The sequence below is a fragment of the Mandrillus leucophaeus genome, unplaced genomic scaffold, assembly GCF_000951045.1.
Source record: "Mandrillus leucophaeus isolate KB7577 unplaced genomic scaffold, Mleu.le_1.0 Scaffold878, whole genome shotgun sequence".
NCBI lineage: Eukaryota > Metazoa > Chordata > Mammalia > Primates > Cercopithecidae > Mandrillus > Mandrillus leucophaeus.
The window spans coordinates 569,865-587,655 of NW_012109563.1; the positions used below are offsets into that span (position 1 = coordinate 569,865).

At 43.4% G+C, this 17,791-nt stretch overlaps 1 protein-coding gene across 1 annotated transcript in view; it reads right to left on the bottom strand.

Moving 5' to 3' along the window:
* The window catches only part of DNER (delta/notch-like EGF repeat containing), a 234,810-nt gene that overhangs the window by 182,404 nt on the left and 34,615 nt on the right, over positions 1–17,791 (bottom strand). The window contains exon 3 of the mRNA XM_011969147.1: positions 9,788–9,933. Coding sequence (XP_011824537.1) covers positions 9,788–9,933 — 146 coding nt within the window. The remainder of the gene's footprint in view (positions 1–9,787; positions 9,934–17,791) is intronic.

The following is a 17,791-nucleotide window of genomic DNA, read 5'->3' on the forward strand; positions in this document are numbered from 1 at the left end:
CAAGCAGATGGTTTTTGGGTCCCTACAGAGGGGCAATGAGGCAGCAGCCCCATACGGGCACCCACCCCAGGCATAGCCATTTGTTTCCAGCGGCTCTCACATACACACTGACTTATGAACTGAAAAATAGGACAAAGGCATGAGCATTCCAGGGGGAGGAAGAACATGGAAAGCTGACTCAGCAAGCTCCAAAGTGATCATGTTCTGCTCTTGGGCATAAAAGTCTAGCCAGAGCCTTATTTCTGTATATTAAACATTACGAATTAAAATCTAAGAACAATAGTTATGTCTCCCATACAGTTATGACATGAGTATCTCTCCTCTTTGTAAAGACTTAAAATCTGTAGCAAATGAAGTGTGAAATCGGGCCGCACATAGACAGTTCCTGGCGGCGTATGAAGACTGCGGGCCACAGCTGTGGGAATTCTCACGTTCCCCAAATTACTGATTTCACCTGTACCCTCATTTTCTCAAACTTTGCTCTGGAGACAGAAAAACCCAGGGAGTTTTGTGCCCCAGTACAACACACGCCAAATAAGATCATGGAAGAGAGGGGGCTAAATCTTCTACGTCTCTCTGAAAGGTCATGAGACACCCGCCTTTAGTGCGTTGGTCTAAGGTCCGTGGTCCCCAGGCTGTCAGCGTAGGCATCGCTTGCAGAGCATCTCAGGGCCATCCCAGACCCACTGGTCACATTCTACATTTAACAAGATCCTCATATGATTCACCTGCACATTAAGGTTTGAGAATGCTGCACCAAAATGCCATAAGGTCAACCCCCGACCCTGCCAAAATAAAAAACCCAAAAATGTATTTCTACCTGCTACCTGTTTTTTCTCATAGTAAACATTAAAACTTTGCATAAGGACACTGAATGGGCTACAAAGGCTCTTATAATCCTGAATGTCCTCCTAGAGGACACTGCTGGGGGTGGAGGGCATTAGAGACAATGTTGCTCAGCAGGAGGAACCCCAGAGAAAAGCCCAGAAATCTCCCTTCATTCTTGTTCTGCCTTTACCAAAAATTAGCTCTTGGGCCTTGGATAAATGACTTAAATATCTTTTAGACCTTGATTTCCTGGTGTTTAAGATAAAATAGGTGGAGAGACCTCTAAAATCCCCTTCTACTCTAAATTCTCTGACCCCGAAAATGTTACCAATGATATAATCCTCGCCCTAATACATTTAGCACGCCACCAGCATTCCCCAATGCCTCTATAACTGTCTGCGTGGGACATACATTTCGACCTCCCGAAATAGAAACATGATAAGATGTCTATCCTTTGGGAGGTAATTTTAGAATTAATTTTTTAATTTATAATAAATGATTCAAATATGTTATTGCATTTTCTGTGCAGGCGACGATACAATCATCCTTCTGTTCTGTAACATAAAATGCAGCAATGGCTTTTTAATTACGTTAGTACCAAGAATTATAATTCAAACATAAGTCAATGAAATTCTAGACAGGCTAATTCTTTACTCATTAAAAAAAGCAACAGCTGGGCTGCACTTACTCTTATGATCTCTATGGTTAATGTGTTTCTAATAATTATTATTGCACTTTTAATACTCATAAAAGCACTTTCTCTCTCAGAGGTCCACAAAGCCGTTTCTGCAAGTAAAATCTGTGGAAGAAATCACCCTGCTGTTAGCAAATAAACGTATCTCAGACATCTTCACGTTAGCATTAAGTCTGGAGCATCTGCTCTCTGACCCAAAAATGTTTAATGAACATTGTCATAAGTCGCCCAGGCTGGAGTGCAATGGCGCAATCTCATCTCAGCACAACCTCCACCTCCTGGGTTCAAACGATTCTCCTGCCTCAGCCTCCCAAGTAGTTGGGATTACAGGCATGCGTCACCATGCCTGGCTAATTTTGTATTTTTTTTAAGTTCAAGAGATTTATCGTACAACATGGTGACGGTAGTTAATGATGCTGTATACTTGAAAATTGCTAAGAATAAACTTTAAGTATATACTGTGGAATGAATAAATCAGACTAACATATGCATTATGTCACATATGTATCATTTTTGGTGGTAATTTTGTATTTTTAATAGAGACGGGGTTTCTCCATGCTGGTCAGGCTGGTCTTGAACTTCCCACCTCAGGTGATTCGCCCGCCTCAGCCTCCAAAAATGCTGGGATCACAGGCGTGAGCCACCGTGCCCAGCCCAAGAAAAATAATTTCTTATAATAAATTAGCCTCTTTTATCTGTAATAACACTTGCCACTGGTTTATCAAGTATTTCCCATTCACTATCCCACTCTGCACCCCCTCTCACTGTTTCCTTCCCTAGTGAAAGGAGAAATTCCTCCAGAGTGCTGGCAGAACTCTGGGCTCTGAAGCCCACCACACACTGAACAGAACTATTACAAAGTAACTGTATGTTCTGATGTCCTCCTTGCAAGCTGCAGTTTTGGTGCTGAAAAGGATGCAGGGAAGGTCTTTCCTTTGATTCTTTGTGGGTTCCCTCGGCTCCCCTCCCATCCTGTTCCTTTCTTATAACCCGACCAGGTCACGGTGCCTTTCAAGGTCTCATGAGGACTTTTGTGTTGCACTAATGATGTGGAGGAATGAGCTCTCAGGGAAGTGATGGGTGAGTGAAGATGACATCTTCTCTTGCACTTCTGTACATTCCCACTTCCGAACCTGAAGGGGAGTTCGCTGATGCTTTCATACCAACAGAGGATAGCATCAAAGATCCATGGGTTCAAATTTTCCTGACCTACTTCTTTTTGAAATGATAGGGAAGAACTGGCAATGCTGCTTGAAATGTTCCCAAGGGGTTACTACAACTTTCTGGGTCACACAATCTGTGAGATGGCCTTAGATCAGAGAATATTTTCTCACTATTTTGTAAAACTAAATTCACCATTTACTTTTCATGCTCCTATACTGAGCAAGTATCGAACTCAAAGCACATATCTAACTTAAAACTCAGACAACTGGATTCATATCTTATTTCCGTTCTTTTGTTTTTTTTCGTCCAGTTCATAGACAGTTCCTGAGCATCCCCTGTTTGGAAAGCACCATGGTAGTTTTTACGACAGATACTGAATGAACCAGGCACAGTCACTAACGTCGAAGAGCTCACCTTCTGAGATTCCAAAGGAGGTTCTCCGTGATCTCGCATCTGAATCAGACATTTCTCTGGACTCTCAGAAATGTACTTGCAAACCTCTCCCACAGCACACAACACACTGCTCTCTAATCTATGAGTTACTCATCCAGCACCCTGTCCCCACGACCTTGTAACTGCTTCTCAGAGGCCATGTCTTGCTAGACTAGTATGTATCCCCCAGAGCCTACAGGGTACCAGACACACAGCAGGTGTTCAATAACCCTACAATGAAGCGAATGCAAAACATTAATGAATATAAAGACATAGAAGCATAAATCAAAAGTCATGTGTTCCCACAACAGAAGGAAAATTCTACAGGACTTCAGAGGAGGGACCTACTTCCCACTGGGGATTAGGGACAGCTTCTGGAAGCAGGAAGATTTTGAGCTGAGCCTGAAAAATAGTTGGGGAGGTGGAAGGGTAAGTGGTAGAGGCTCAGAGGGAGCAGGGCCAGTGAGGCAGATAAGCACCCCAGATGCGGAGCAGCACAAGCAAAACCACAGAGATCTGAGGGTGGAACTGGGGGTGCAGGGGTTGTGCGAGGGGCTGGGGTCAGACAATGAAGAGGCTGCTCGTACATCAGCCATGGCGTGTGTGTCACTCTGTGAGTAAATCTGGAAATAGACAAGCCCAAGAAATGATCATTTACAGGGAGTCCTGAAAAGGAGGCACACGGTTTTGGAACAGGAGAAAACAGATACGAGGCAGACACGGACCTGAAAGGACAGTGTCTCCCATCTTGGCCACATGGGCTATAGAACAAGGACAGTGGGTATTATCAAGCAATGGACAAAGTAACTGGTTCGGGTCACTGATCATTTCCAATAAACCAAACCCAACTGAAAGAACTCAGTTGTAGGTAAGAAGAGTAGGACTTCCCAGGGCTTGAGACTTCAAATTCCAAAGGTAGGAGGAGATGTCACAGAAGTCAGGACTCATCAGGGGCCAGAAATGGAAGAGCTTCTCTCAGAGACAGGCCCACCCCTGGGCTCTAGAAGACTTGAGCATGATGCCAGCTCAATTCTCTCTCAAAACAAAGTCTCAGTGGTCAGCTCTGGTATGCGATCCTAATAGACTAAGGATGGTGGATTCCTAAGGCAAGAGATAGCGAGGTTTCTAGGGAGCCTTCTCAGAGTGGAGTCCTGATCCCATTTACCTATGAACATAGGCCAGAGCCAACCAACAGGAAAACGATGGGATCGTTATTGAACCATTATATCACTGCCTAGCATTTATCTTTATTATTAACTCCATGTGGACTTGAAATCATTAACAACACAATCCTTGGATGAAAAGATGTCATGCATGTCCTTTAGGGAGTCGGTAGGAAGGGGCAGATGAGAAGCACTTTTCTGAGGCCTCTGTTTTCAGAACTGTTGTCCACAATCTGCTCTGACATCAGAATCACCCTGCTGCCCAGCAAAAGGCATCCACAGCTGAGCAAAGGACCTGGAATATGACTTTTCACCAGGGGCAAACTTAACTTTGGGGGGAAGGGATTCAACTGGGTAGAAATGGGGTCAATAGGGAATTAGAAGAAGAGAGAGAATCTGGTGGTGGTTAATTTTACGTATCAACTTGGCTGAGCCACAGTGCCCAGATATTTGGTCAAACATCATTCTGGATGTTTCTGTGAAGGTATTTTGGATGAAATCAGTACAGTTTAATATACCTAGTGTTCCATTATTGGAATGTTAAGCATGTGGGAGTTACTTATATCCAACTGCTCAAGGTCATTGCCAAGGTCTGATTATTCACTCATACAAAAATTCAAAAAAATGTATCCTCCAGCATAAATGGGTTAAGAAAAGTAGATTGCCCTTCATAATGTGAGTGGCCTCATCCAATCAGTTAAAGACCCAAAGAGAACAAAAGGCTGACCTCCGCTACACAAGATGGGATTCTGCATGCAGACAGCCTTTGGACTCAAACTGCAACTCTTTCCTTAGTCTCCAGTCTATAGGCCTCCCCCATTAGATTTTGCACTTGCCAAGACCCCACAATTGCATGAGCCAGTTCCTTAAAACAAATCACATATATATATATATGTGATTATATAATTTATATATTATATATTAATTATATAATATAGATTATATATGTAATTATATACATATAATCTCCATCCAATGTTCCTGTTCCTCCAAATACAAATTTCTTGACCTAGAGAGACTTAGTCCATGGAATCTAATTTGGATCTAAAGAAGAATTAAGGCCTAAACCAACCAAGAGCCCCATGCTGATGCCCTGACACTCACCCGTAAGATAATTAAGGAGTCAATCACCAATAGGCAGCCACTGGTAGCCTAACAACCTTGGTGACCACGTTCAAAGAGAGATCTAAATTTTTTTTAAGGAGAAGGAAAGATCAGAATCAACCCTTGGTAACAGGAAAGGAGTGTTAAACAACAGAGAGCTCCTTGCAGTATTGAAGTAAACATTTATAAAGACCTTCCCCAAATACTGCAATGTGAAGAACAGCAAGCTTGAGCTTTGTCACAAACCACCCATCAGCTCGGAATTGTGAAATACGCCCTCGCCCAAGTGCCTCTGACAGAAAAGAAATGAGTTCCATTACCAAATGAAAGCGGGGTGGAAATAACAGAATTGCTTTTATTTTGATGGATGATCTAATAAAAAGACATAAAAATGATTAGAAACGATAAAATTAAATCACAAAATACAGTTCTATTTGTTTTGTGCTATGGAGTGGATTCTTACATTGGGTGGAAGGTTGGACTATATAACTTCTAATTTTAGGAAACAGTAAAAAGAAAAAAAAAAACATGATGACAACAGTCTTTCATTGCTAGCAAGCTACTTCTAAGACACTGGAAACAGCCATTGCAACAATCACAAAAAGTCACAGGAACCCAAGTAGGCACAAAAAAAAAAAAAAAAAAAACAGATTTTCCATTCCCTCTGTTCCTGCCTTAGGGAGTTCAAGTGCCCCCAGACATTTCTCTCCAACTTAACAGTGTGCACCAAGGTGGTGTGTCTTAGAATGAAATGGACATGGTCATTCCAACCTAATCATTTGCTTAGAGTCACTGAGGGGTAATATTAATGGCTCAGATAAGATTATTGCCACAGTTTCCTTAAATTGACTGAAGGGCAATACAGAATCAATGACAGCAGAGGCTCTACCAGAAACACCTGAGATGGAGCCGGGAGGCAATACGGAAGGAGGAGGTGTTAGCTCAAAGGCACTGGAAGCTCTTCAAAGAAGCTGCTACCCCCTAATGGAGATGTGCTGCCTCTGAAAGGATCTGCTAAAACTAATTTGGATTCTTCACCACAGTGTTTGAGTCACTTTTTTTCACATTTGACAAGGCTGGCCAAGTTGCCTGCCAGGTGCTACACACCTACCTCTATTGCCTTTTCAATGAGTCCATTTGAAGCTTCCAGGCAGAGCCTCCTAGCTGGAGCTTGCCTGCAGAGAAGCCCACAACACACATACATTAAAATAACATGACGACCGCCTTACAGAATAAAGGTTTCTCCAGAAGAGCCACCCGTAATAAAAGAAAGCTCGCAATGAACCTCACCACTTTATCAATCAAAAATTCTGGGTCCTCTTACAGGACACTTCTCTTGTGCCAATATTAACTTTCTCAGAGCGAATCAGACCTCAAAATCATTCACTGGGAAGCATGAGGAGGCCTGGGGGGAGATCTGTGTGCCTCCTCCTCCCCTGCAGGCTCACCCGGAAGGCAGGAAGGCCTGCCCCTCCTCCACCCCCGGCCAGTGGCTTTTCTCAGTCTCTCCCCCGTCCTCTCTTCTGGCACCTCCTTATCACATATGTTCTCCTTGGCCTCCTCTTGTTTTCTCCAGTCATTTTACCCCTCCCTAGCCATGACTGTCATAGAAGAGCACTGAGTGTCTTTCACATTTTTTCCCCACAAAGTATGTTGATACATGAGGTTTCTCTTCAGGAAAAAGAGCAGACTGGTCCAAACTGGCAGAGACAGGAGGCCATGGGATGTAAATGACGGGCTTGGCCTCCTGGAAGGAGCCTCCTGGCTCTGCACCTCCTGGCCTCACTCTAGTGGCTCGCTTCACTCCCACAAGCCGGGAGAGTCTGGGCTTAGGTTTCCATTTGTGTTCTTCTTCAAAGATCTAGCAGAAATGATCACTTTCACTATGCTTTTGGGTTCCTGACCACATTCTGCCTCCTCCAAGGAATATACTACAGGAAAATGCTGTATATCTGTTTATTTATGTATTTATTTTTATTAAATATATTTATATATTTTATTTATTTATTCATTTATTTACATTTTTTTGAGACAGACTTCCGCTCTTGTTGCCCAGGCTGGAGTGCAATGGCACAATCTTGGCTCACTGCATCCTCCGCCTTCTGGGTTCAAGCAATTCTCCTGCCTCAGCCTCCTGAGTAGCTGGGATTACAGGCACCCACCACCACGCCCGGCTAATTTTTTGTATTTTTAGTAGAGACAGGGTTTCACCATGTTGGCCAGGCTGGTCTCAAACTACTGACCTCAGGTCATCCACCACCTTCAGCCTCCCAAAGTGCTGGGATTACAGGCGTGAGCCACTGCACCTGGCCAGAAAATGCTATATTTAAGCAGCTGCAATATTATAGCTAACAGGAAAGTCGCAGATTTTCCAAGATGACAAGAACAGTACTTGAAAGCTTCTGCCAATATTCCTTCTGTCAGTCCCCCTCCTCTCACTTGTCAAAGTCCACTAGTACCCAATGTGCTGACATTCCCACAAGAAGGCATCACCAAAGAAAACCTACCTGTGCTACCCTCAAAATCTCAAACAAACCATGCTCTTTCGGGGTTTGGGAATCCACTGTCACTGAACATTAACTCCAACAGAAATGTGTGTGTAACTAGAGAGGAAAATAAAGAAAAGGTGCTGGAGATGGATGTAGCGAGTGGTGAGGGGAATAGACATCCCCTACTGGAACAGGCCCCCTTGTAAGGTATGAAGTCTTCCTTGTTAGAGATCTTCAGGTGGACCCTGGAGTCCACTTGCAAAATATTTTAAGGAAGCTCTAGGCCAGGTGCAGTGGCTCACGCCTGTAAACCCAACACTTTGGGAGGCTGAGGCATGCAGATCGCTTGAGGTCAGGAGTTTGAGACCAGCCTGGTCAACATGGTGAAATCCTGTCTCCGCTAAAAATATAAAAATTAGCTGGACATAGAGGCATATGCCTGTAATCCCAGCTACTTGGGAGGCTGAGGCAGGAGAACCGCTTAAACCCAGAAGGTGAGGTTGCAGTGAGCCAAGATCGCGCCATTGCACTCCAGTCTGGGTGTCACAGCAAGACTCTGTCTCAAAAAAAAGGTATGTTTTAAAGGAGTTCTATACCGATGAAGGTTGACCTCAACGTCTGCTGTGGTCCTTTGTTCTTCTGACTCCCAAACTGCTGCCTGGAAACAGAAAACAGGCGGCAGAGGAGGAAGCTATACTTGGGCCTTGCCCCATGCCCTGGCCACATCTGCTGAAGAAAAAGCAGAACAGGGCTCAGGGCTCCCATAGTGTTTCTGATGCCGGCTCCTCAAAGAGCAAAGGTAATGGGTCATCTCATCCATGCCTCTTCTCGGTTTCTTCTCTTACTTTCCTCTGACATCTGTAACTCTATTATCATAGCCAGGGAAAAGCAAAGCCTAAGGAGGAAATTACCACATTGGCACGCAACAGTCCCCCAAACGGGTAACCGAATGACTGTGTTTACCTTTTCTTTCTTCCATTTCTCTTGATTGTGCTACTGGCTATAATGACCGCTACTTCTCACAAAATCTCTACTTTATACCAAAGCAAGAGGATCTATCACTACACAAATTTATTACAATTACTTTGAAAATCACATGGAGATTTAAATATCTATATGTTGCATACTGGCATATAATTGAAGCCGTCCATTTGGGGGATTCTTTAGCACATGCGCTTGTTTTCTTCCTTTCCACTCTTGCTAATGTTCACAGTGCACTTTCCCCATCCCAGTGATTTTAATTCCATTCATATTCAGATGAGTCCCAAACTGAAATCTTCAGTCCTGAAGTCTCTAAATACTCATGTCCTATGTCCAACCAGCATTTCAGTTTTTAAACTACTCCCTTAAGTTTATGAGCAAGGGATTTAATTGGGTTGAAAGGGGGCAACAAGGAATTAGAAAAATAGACAGAATCTTGTAATGGTTAAATTTTATCTATTGGACTGGGCACAGTGGCTCACGCCTGTAATCCCAGCACTGTGGGAGGCCAAGACGGGGGGATGGCTTGAGGCCAGGAGTTCCAGACCAGCCAGGCCAACATGGCGAAACCCTGTCTCTACTAAAAATACAAAAATTAGCAGGGCATGGTGGTGCGTGCCTGTGGTCCCAGATACTCGGGAGGCTGAGACAGGAGAATTGCTTGAAACCAGGAGCCAGAGGTTGCAGTAAGCCAAAATCACACCACTGCACTCCAGCCTGGGCAACAGAGTGAGACCCCATCTCAAAATCAAAAAAAAGGAATGTATATATCAACTTGGCTTGAGATTAGATAGATAGATAGATAGATAGATAGATAGATAGATAGATAGATAGATAGAGCGAGTAAGGATGAAACGGGTAAGAACACATACATACTTATGTATTTATTCAGGTAAATATGTGTATTTGCAAGCTGCCAGGCAGCCCCTTACCTCTGACAGCTTCGTGGTGCATTTTCCTTTTCCTGAACATTCCAAGTCATTTGCGTGGCTCTCCCCCGGCACGCAGGTGCTGACCTTCACCACCAGAGTTAAGCGCAAAGCCACAATAGACTTAGTCACAGAATCATTCACAAAACCTAAAAGAAAATGAGGCAAAAGGAAATTGTCAAGTGTCTCCTCTTTAAAGGCAGTGTGTTGAAAGCTTTACCAACAGCTTTTCTACCAGATTATGAATTTAGTGTAGGCAGCACTCAAGTCTGACAAAACAAAATGCAGTGAGGCAAGGGAATAAAGTGCACGACCACCATCCACTGAGACCTCAGGACTTCAGGGCAGGCTGGTCCTCCCAAGCCTCACAAGAAACACCTAAGGCCAAGCAAAATCAGCACCAGGCGCTTGAGCAACCACCTCGAATCCTTTCGCTTTGCTCCCACCCTTGCCCTCTGAGGGCTGCTTTGTCTCTCAATTCCATCCCTGTACTGGCATCTTAGAATTCAATCTCTGCTTTGGAACCCCAGGCTTCTACCAAGAAGCAGCTTACCTGCATTACCCAAGTCCTCCTCCTCCTGGCTACTTTGGAGTCACAAATGCTGGAAATCCTCAAAGGCCCCACCCAGTTATCACCCGCCCTAGTCTTGGTCCTCTTGGAGTGGGCATGCAGCATAGGTACACATTCTCTGTTGGATTTATTGATAATTGATAAGATATTCATGTTACTTGATCACCAATCTGACTCCACAGTATCAAGTTAAGCCATACAGTTTTAGCCATCTAATAAACTCGGATTAATCATAGTTGAATATGGATTGCAGTATCATTGACATCATATTTGTCATTGAATGATCTTTATGTCCTAGAGCAGCTATTCATACATACTAGGCAGCAATAAATATGGAATAAATTGATGAATACATATAGCCTGTAGCTGAGAGAAATAAATATTATAAGTATTTTTGCATCAATGATTATTTTCACTAAGTGAGCATTTTTTTCTAATATGAACATTCATTTGTATCTAATTTTTAATTTTAAAACAAAATATCAAAATTCATGAATATGATTTAAAAAAAAAGGTTTCCTCAGCTCTGTCAGGAGTAAAAGCTAAAAAGCCCCATCATTACAAAGCCACATTCATAGACAGTTTTACAAGAAAACATTTGTAAGACCAAGGGGACTACTAGTGGGGAAAAGAGAGAGAAAAGAATTGATTCTAAAGCAACTGACATGGGTTCCATTATCAGGAAAAAGAGTAGGGTCTGGGTCCCTCACACCTCACACTATACAAAAGTAAATCTAGATGGCTTCGAGAGCTAAATGCGAACTAAAAACCTTTACAGCGGCACTATTCACAATAGCAAAGACTTGGAACCAACCCAAATGTCCATCAATGATCGACTGGATTAAGAAAATGTGGCACACATTGAATACTAGGCAGCCATAAAAAAGGATGAGTTCATGTCCTTTGCAGGGACATGAATGAAGCTGGAAACCATCATTCTTAGCAAACTATCACAAGATCAAAAACCAAACACCACATGTTCTGACTCATAAGTGAGAGTTGAACAATGAGGACACATGGACACAGGGAGGGGACCATCACACACCAGGGTCTGTCTGGGGGTGGGGGACTAGGGGAGGGATAGCATTAGGAGAAATACCTAATGTAGGTGATGGGTTGATGGGTGCAGCAAACCACCAGGGCATGTGTCTACCTATGTAACAAAACTGCACGTTCTGCACGTGTAACCCAGAACTTAAAGTATAATCAAAAAAAAATGTAAATAACAAACAAACCCACAAGAAAACTTTAAAACTTCAAGTGGAAAATATAGGGGGCCATTTCATTGATCTGAAGGCAGGGGGTTTATTAAACAAGATGCAAAATAATAACCATAAAGAATAATCAATTTAACTTTACCCAACTTTAAATTATATGTACATAGCTACCATAAAAAAAGACAGTAGACAAGACACAGGCCTGAAAATGAAATTTATAATACATAAAACCAGCAAATGCTTAGCTGTCAGAATGTATGAAGAATTCTTTTAGCAAACTGCTTTTTTCTCAACGTTATTTATACTTATATAAATATTGAAATCTATGAAGCATTAAGAAACGCTGTTACACATATGTATACGTACAGTAAAAGTATACCAAGATGCATGGAAAGAAACACATCAAACTCAGGAAAAGGATGGGGGGAAATGGGGGTAGCCAGGAAGACGGAGCTTCTGACCACCTATATATTTTCTTTCTTTATTAATAATACATAGAGCACATATCACAAAACAATCTTGTGTACAAAAAAAATCTTATATTCATTTCCATACTTTTATTTTATTTTATTTGTAGACAGAGTCTCACTCTGTAGCCCTGGCTGGAGTACAGTGGTACAACCTCAGCTCACTGCAACTTCCAGCTCCCAAGTTCATGTGATCCTCCTGCCTCAGCCTGCCAAGTACCTGAGATTACAGGTACCTGCCATCACACCTGGATAATTTCTGTATTGAGGCGGGGTATTACCATGTTGGCCAGACTGGTCTTGGACTCCTGACCTCAAGTGATCTGCACGTCTTGGCCTCCCAAAGTTCTGGGACTACAGGCATGAGCCACCACAGCCAGCCTATAATATTTTATTTCTTTCATAATAATATAGGCCAGGCGTGGTGGCTCATGCCTGTAATCCCAGGACTTTGGGAGGCAGAGGCGAGTGGGTCATGAGGTCAGGAGTTCAAGACCAGCCTGGCCAATATGGTGAAACTCCGTCTCTACTAAAAATACAAAAATTAGCCAGGCACGGTGGTATGTGCCTGTAGTCCCAGCTACTTAAGAGGCTGAGGCAGAAGAATCGCTTGAACCTGGGTGGCAGAGGTTGCAGTGAGCCGAGATCATGCCACTGCACTCCAGCCTGAGTGACAGAGCAAGACTCTGTCTCAAAATGATAATAATAATAATAATAAAGAGAGCAAATTTTGCAAAACATTTATTAAATCTTATATACAATTGAAATCTTATACTCATTTCCATAGTTCTACCCTTTTTTTTTTTTTTTTTTTTTTTATACAAAGTCTCACTCTGTGGCCCAGGCTGGAGTGCAGCAGCATAAGCTTGGTTCACTGCAATCTCTGCCTCCCAGGTTCAAGCAATCCTCGTGCCCCAGCCTCCCAAGTAGTTGGGATTACATATACGTGCCACCACACCCGGCTAATTTTTGTAGTTTTGGTAGAGACGGGGTTTTACCATGTTGGCCAGGCTGTTCTCAATCTCCTGGCCTCAAGTGATCCTCCCACCTTGGTGTCCCAAAGTGCTGGGATTACAGGCATGAGCCACCATGCCCAGCCAACTTTATGCATATTTTAAATATTGTGTAACCAAAATTTTTATTTAGATTATCATAGTTCAGGCATCACAACTTCAAACAGGCTTTGACAGGTTAGGAAAAGATTAATATCCTGAAATCCAGAATACACAGTCCTAAAATGACTTTGTGGTCACCTTCTCTAGACGTTTCCTCGCCATTTGTTCTTATAAGTACATTTCATTGGCCAGGCACAGTGGCTCATGCCTGTAATCTCAGCACTTTAGGAGGCCAAGGCAGGCAGATCATGAGGTCAGCAGATCGAGACCATCCTGGCCAACATGGAGAAACTCTGTCTCTAATGAAATACAAAAAAATTAGCCAGGCATGGTGGTGTGTGACTGCAATCCCAGCTACTTGGGAGGCTGAGGCAGGGGAATCGCTTGAACCCAGGAGGCGGAGGTTGCAGTGAGCCAAGATTGTGCCACTGCACTCCAGTCTGGTGACAGAGCGAGACTCTGTCTCAAAAAATAAATAAATAAATAAGTATATTGCATTGAAAAATAATTAACTGGATAGAAACAGAGTCCATGTTGGTTCACCTCGCTTGCATGGTACCTAGCATCACCTCATTAACTAATGGTCACTTGAGAACATGCTGCTTCTATTGACAACAAATTAGCAAAACTTCCCAAATATTTTCAATGTTCTCAGTGTTGAAGTCCTTGCATAATAAGGTGTTGCACACTCCCAAAGCCTGTTTTCACAGGTTTACTCAAAGTACTACTTGACACAGTCAAGTTCGCTTGTCATAATTTTAAAGAGAACGGTATTTGAGAAATTTGGCTTAAAAAGTCAAGATAGACTTCCTACATTGTTTCCTTTCTCATACTTCTTTTAAAAGTTTTCATAAATGTAAGACTTCTCTCACGGCCTCTCAGCTATTTCTGTTTGTCTTTTCTGTTTGTTTTATATCTTTGGGAGAAGATATAAAAATGATATCACAAATATCTACGATGACTAAAAACCCTTCTGAAAACAGATTGAGCCTCTGAAAACATTAATAGGAAGTGCCTACATTAAGTAAGTATATATAGGCCAGGCACAGTGGCTCACGCCTGTAATCCCAGCACTTTGGCAGGCAGAGGCAGGTGGATCACCTGAGGTAGGAGTTCAAGACCAGCCTGGCCGACATGGTGAAACCCCGTCCCTATTAAAAATACAAAAATCAGCCGGGCATGATGGCGAGCACCTGTAATCCCAGCTACCTGGGAGGCTGAGGCAGGAGAATCACTTGAACCCAGGGGGCAGAGGTTGCAGTGAGCCAAAATAATGCCACTGCACCTAGGCAAATCCAGCCTAGGCAACAAGATTAAAACCCTGTTTTAAAAAAAAAACATAAATAAGGAAGGATGTGGTAGCTCATGCCTGTAATCCCAGCACTTTGGGAGGCAGATGCAGGTGGATCACGAGGTCAGGAGCTCAAGACTAGCCTGGCCAACATAGTGAAACCCCATCTCTACTAAAAGCACAAAAAATTAGCCAGGCATGGTGGTGGGTGCCTGTAATCCCAGTTACTTGGGAGGCTGAGGCAGGAGAATCGCTTGAGCCCGGGAGGTGGAGGTTGCAGTGAACGGAGATTGTGCCACTGCACTCCAACCTGGGCTACAGAGTGAGACTCCATCTCATAAATAAATAAATAAACAAATAGGTAGATAGATAAATAAATAAAAGTATGTATATATGAATACATGTAGTGTGTATTTTATGAAATGTAATATAGATGTGTGGAATACATACACATAATTTAAAGTACAGTCATACAATGAAGTCATACAATGAAGGTTACTGAGGAGAATGGATCTACCTTTCAGAAGGCTGTGAAGAGCCTCTACCTTCCAGGGTAAAAGCGGAAGTGTCTATGGGACAGGCAGCGCATGCTTGAGGGACCACTCTGGAAGCCCAGTGAACCTTGCAGCCATGATTCAGGGAGATGCAAATGGTCCTTGAGGCAGTTCTGAAGTCCTGAAGGATGGACTTAACCTACAGGCAGGTGTTTCAGGCTGAGATGTTAAATGTTTGGCCCAATAATATTAAATCTGTAGAACCATCTGCTTCCTATGAAAGAAATCTGGAGGGTGGTGCTATGGTTTGGCTGTGTCCCCACCCAAATTTCATTGTGAATTGTTGTTCCCATAAGCCCCATGTGTGGTGGGAAGGATGCAGTGGGAGGTAACTTAATCATGGAAGTGGTTACCCTCATGCTATTCTCCTGATAGTGAGTGAGTTCTCCTGAGATCTGATGGTTTTATAAGGGGCTTTTCCCCCTTTTTCTCAGCACTTCTACTTGCTGCCACCATGTGAAGAAGGACATGTTTGCTTCCCTTCCACTATGATTGTAAGTTTCCTGAGGCCTCCCAATCCCTGCGGAACTGCAAGTCAGTTAAACCTCTTTCCTTTACAAATTACCCAGTCTTGGGTATGTTTTTGTAGCGGTGTGAAAACTGACGAATACAGGTGGGGTTCTCTTAAATTGGGATCCATACCATCATCTACCTATACTATTTTGTGTGGCTTTGGAGCTTCAAAAAGCTGGGTCTGGACTACGGGAGGAGAGGAGCAAGACCCCATCTTCTGCTTCATCTGCCCAAAGGACTAGAAAAACCTATTGTTCCAGGCTTGCGACAAGGCCACCTGGATGAAATCAATTGCTGTGGCCAAGTGCTTTGGAAATGCACCAATACATGAAGAACCACCAGGGTTACCTCATCCAGGCCATCACATGCTAGAGGTGAGGAAGAGTAGATACCCACCATCTACCATGCTAAACAGGGGCCATCCTAGGGCAAAAAATAAAGCAGGCTTTGAATTGAGGAGCAAAAGAAATCTGTTCCCTCTGAATGGGAATCTGAGTTGCAATGATTCCTGGAGATCCCTTTAGTGCCAGTGGGTTGGCACAAATCTGATGAGGTCCTCTAGCTCTCAGAACTGCTTCTAGTAACTGTGGTCAATTGAGCTCTGCGTTGTACTTGTGTATCTTCTGGGCATTCAGTCAAGTCTTGTTAAAGCTAAGCCAGTTCCCCACATTCTATGCAGAATTAGGAGACAAGTGTCTCCTTTTCAAAGTCAGGAAAAGTGAGGCACTCATACATAGAGAGAAGGAAGCCCTGCAAAGATGTCATCTCATCAGTGTTAGGCAGAGGAACACAGGGGAGCAGTGAGGACAAGACAAAGGACAGGGATAAGACCCAAAATGGAACAAACCAATTGGTGAAGGGAATCCATCAAGGAAGAACCCAAGTAACCATGCTGAGTGAGGACCTGACATGTCCGGCCTGCCCACGTTGGCTGCCATGTCAGTGCAGGTGGGTTCCTAAGTGACATAGGTTCCCCAGGCAAACACCTTGTGAAAAGCCACAGGTTCCTCCGTACTTCAATCTCTAGTGTGTATGCCAGTTTCTCCTGTGGGCCCGATACTGGTTGAGAAAATAGAAAACTGCAAACGATAACAGCTCTGTTCATAATTGTCTAGGGTTTGTCTCAGGCCTGTGGGATCCCTCAAATCCCGTCACTGAGGCTTTGGGAAACAACATTTACCCTGAATCTCCTTGGGACAGAGGAAGACATAGCTATGAATTTAGCCAGCCTGGAATGTAAATGAACAACATATGATCAACACCTCAATTATCTAGGAGAAACATTCCTACATTACTCATAAAAGGTGCTAAGACAAGGTGCTGGAAATGTGTTGAGTAGGAATAATAACCCAAGTATGCTGACCATAGAATTTATCTTCAAAACTAAGACGGCTTTCAAAATACAACTTTTTATAATTATGCCTGGACACAGGCATAAAGTGAGACTCTCCCAGGCAATGGGACAATATAGTCACCCTGCACTTAATGTCCCAGGGGGCATCTGGAGACAGAATATCTGCAAAGTCCTACATCAGTGTCAGGAATGTTTTTGACAGGCAGAAGATGGATTCAAAAAAGCAGTAAGAAGTTCAATTCAGCCAGGCATGGTGGCTCACATCTGTAGTCCCAGCACTTTGGGATGCTGAGACTGAAGGATCACTTGAGCTTAGGAGTTCAAGACCAGCCTGGGCAACATAGTGAAACCTTGTCCCTAGAAAAAAATTTTACAATGGCCTAGCATGATGGTTCACGCCTATAATCCCAGGACTTTGGGAGTCTGAGGTGGGCAGATCACTTGAGGGCAGGAGTTCGAGCCCAGCCTGGCCAACATGGTAAAACCCCATCTCTACTAAAAATACAAAAATTAGCAGGGCATCATGGCATATGCCTGTAATTCCAGCCACTTGGGAGGCTGAGGCACAAGAATCGCTTGAACCCGGGAGGCGGTTGCAGTGAGATGAGATCGTGCCACTTCACCCCAGCCTGGGTGATGGAATAAGACTCTGTCTCTAAATAAATAAATAAATAAATAAATAAATAAATAAATAAATAAAATTAGTTGGGCGTGGTGGCACACACACCTATAGCCCCAGCTACTCAAGAGGATCACTTGAGCACAAGAAGGGGAGACTGCAGTGAGCTTTGATTGTGCCACTGCACTCCAGTCTGACAGAGTGAGACCCTGAGAAAGGAAAAGAAAAGGAAGGGAAGGGAAGGGGAGGGGAGGGGAAAGGAGGAGAGAAAAGAAAGGAAGAAGGAAGGAAGGAAGGAAGGAAGGA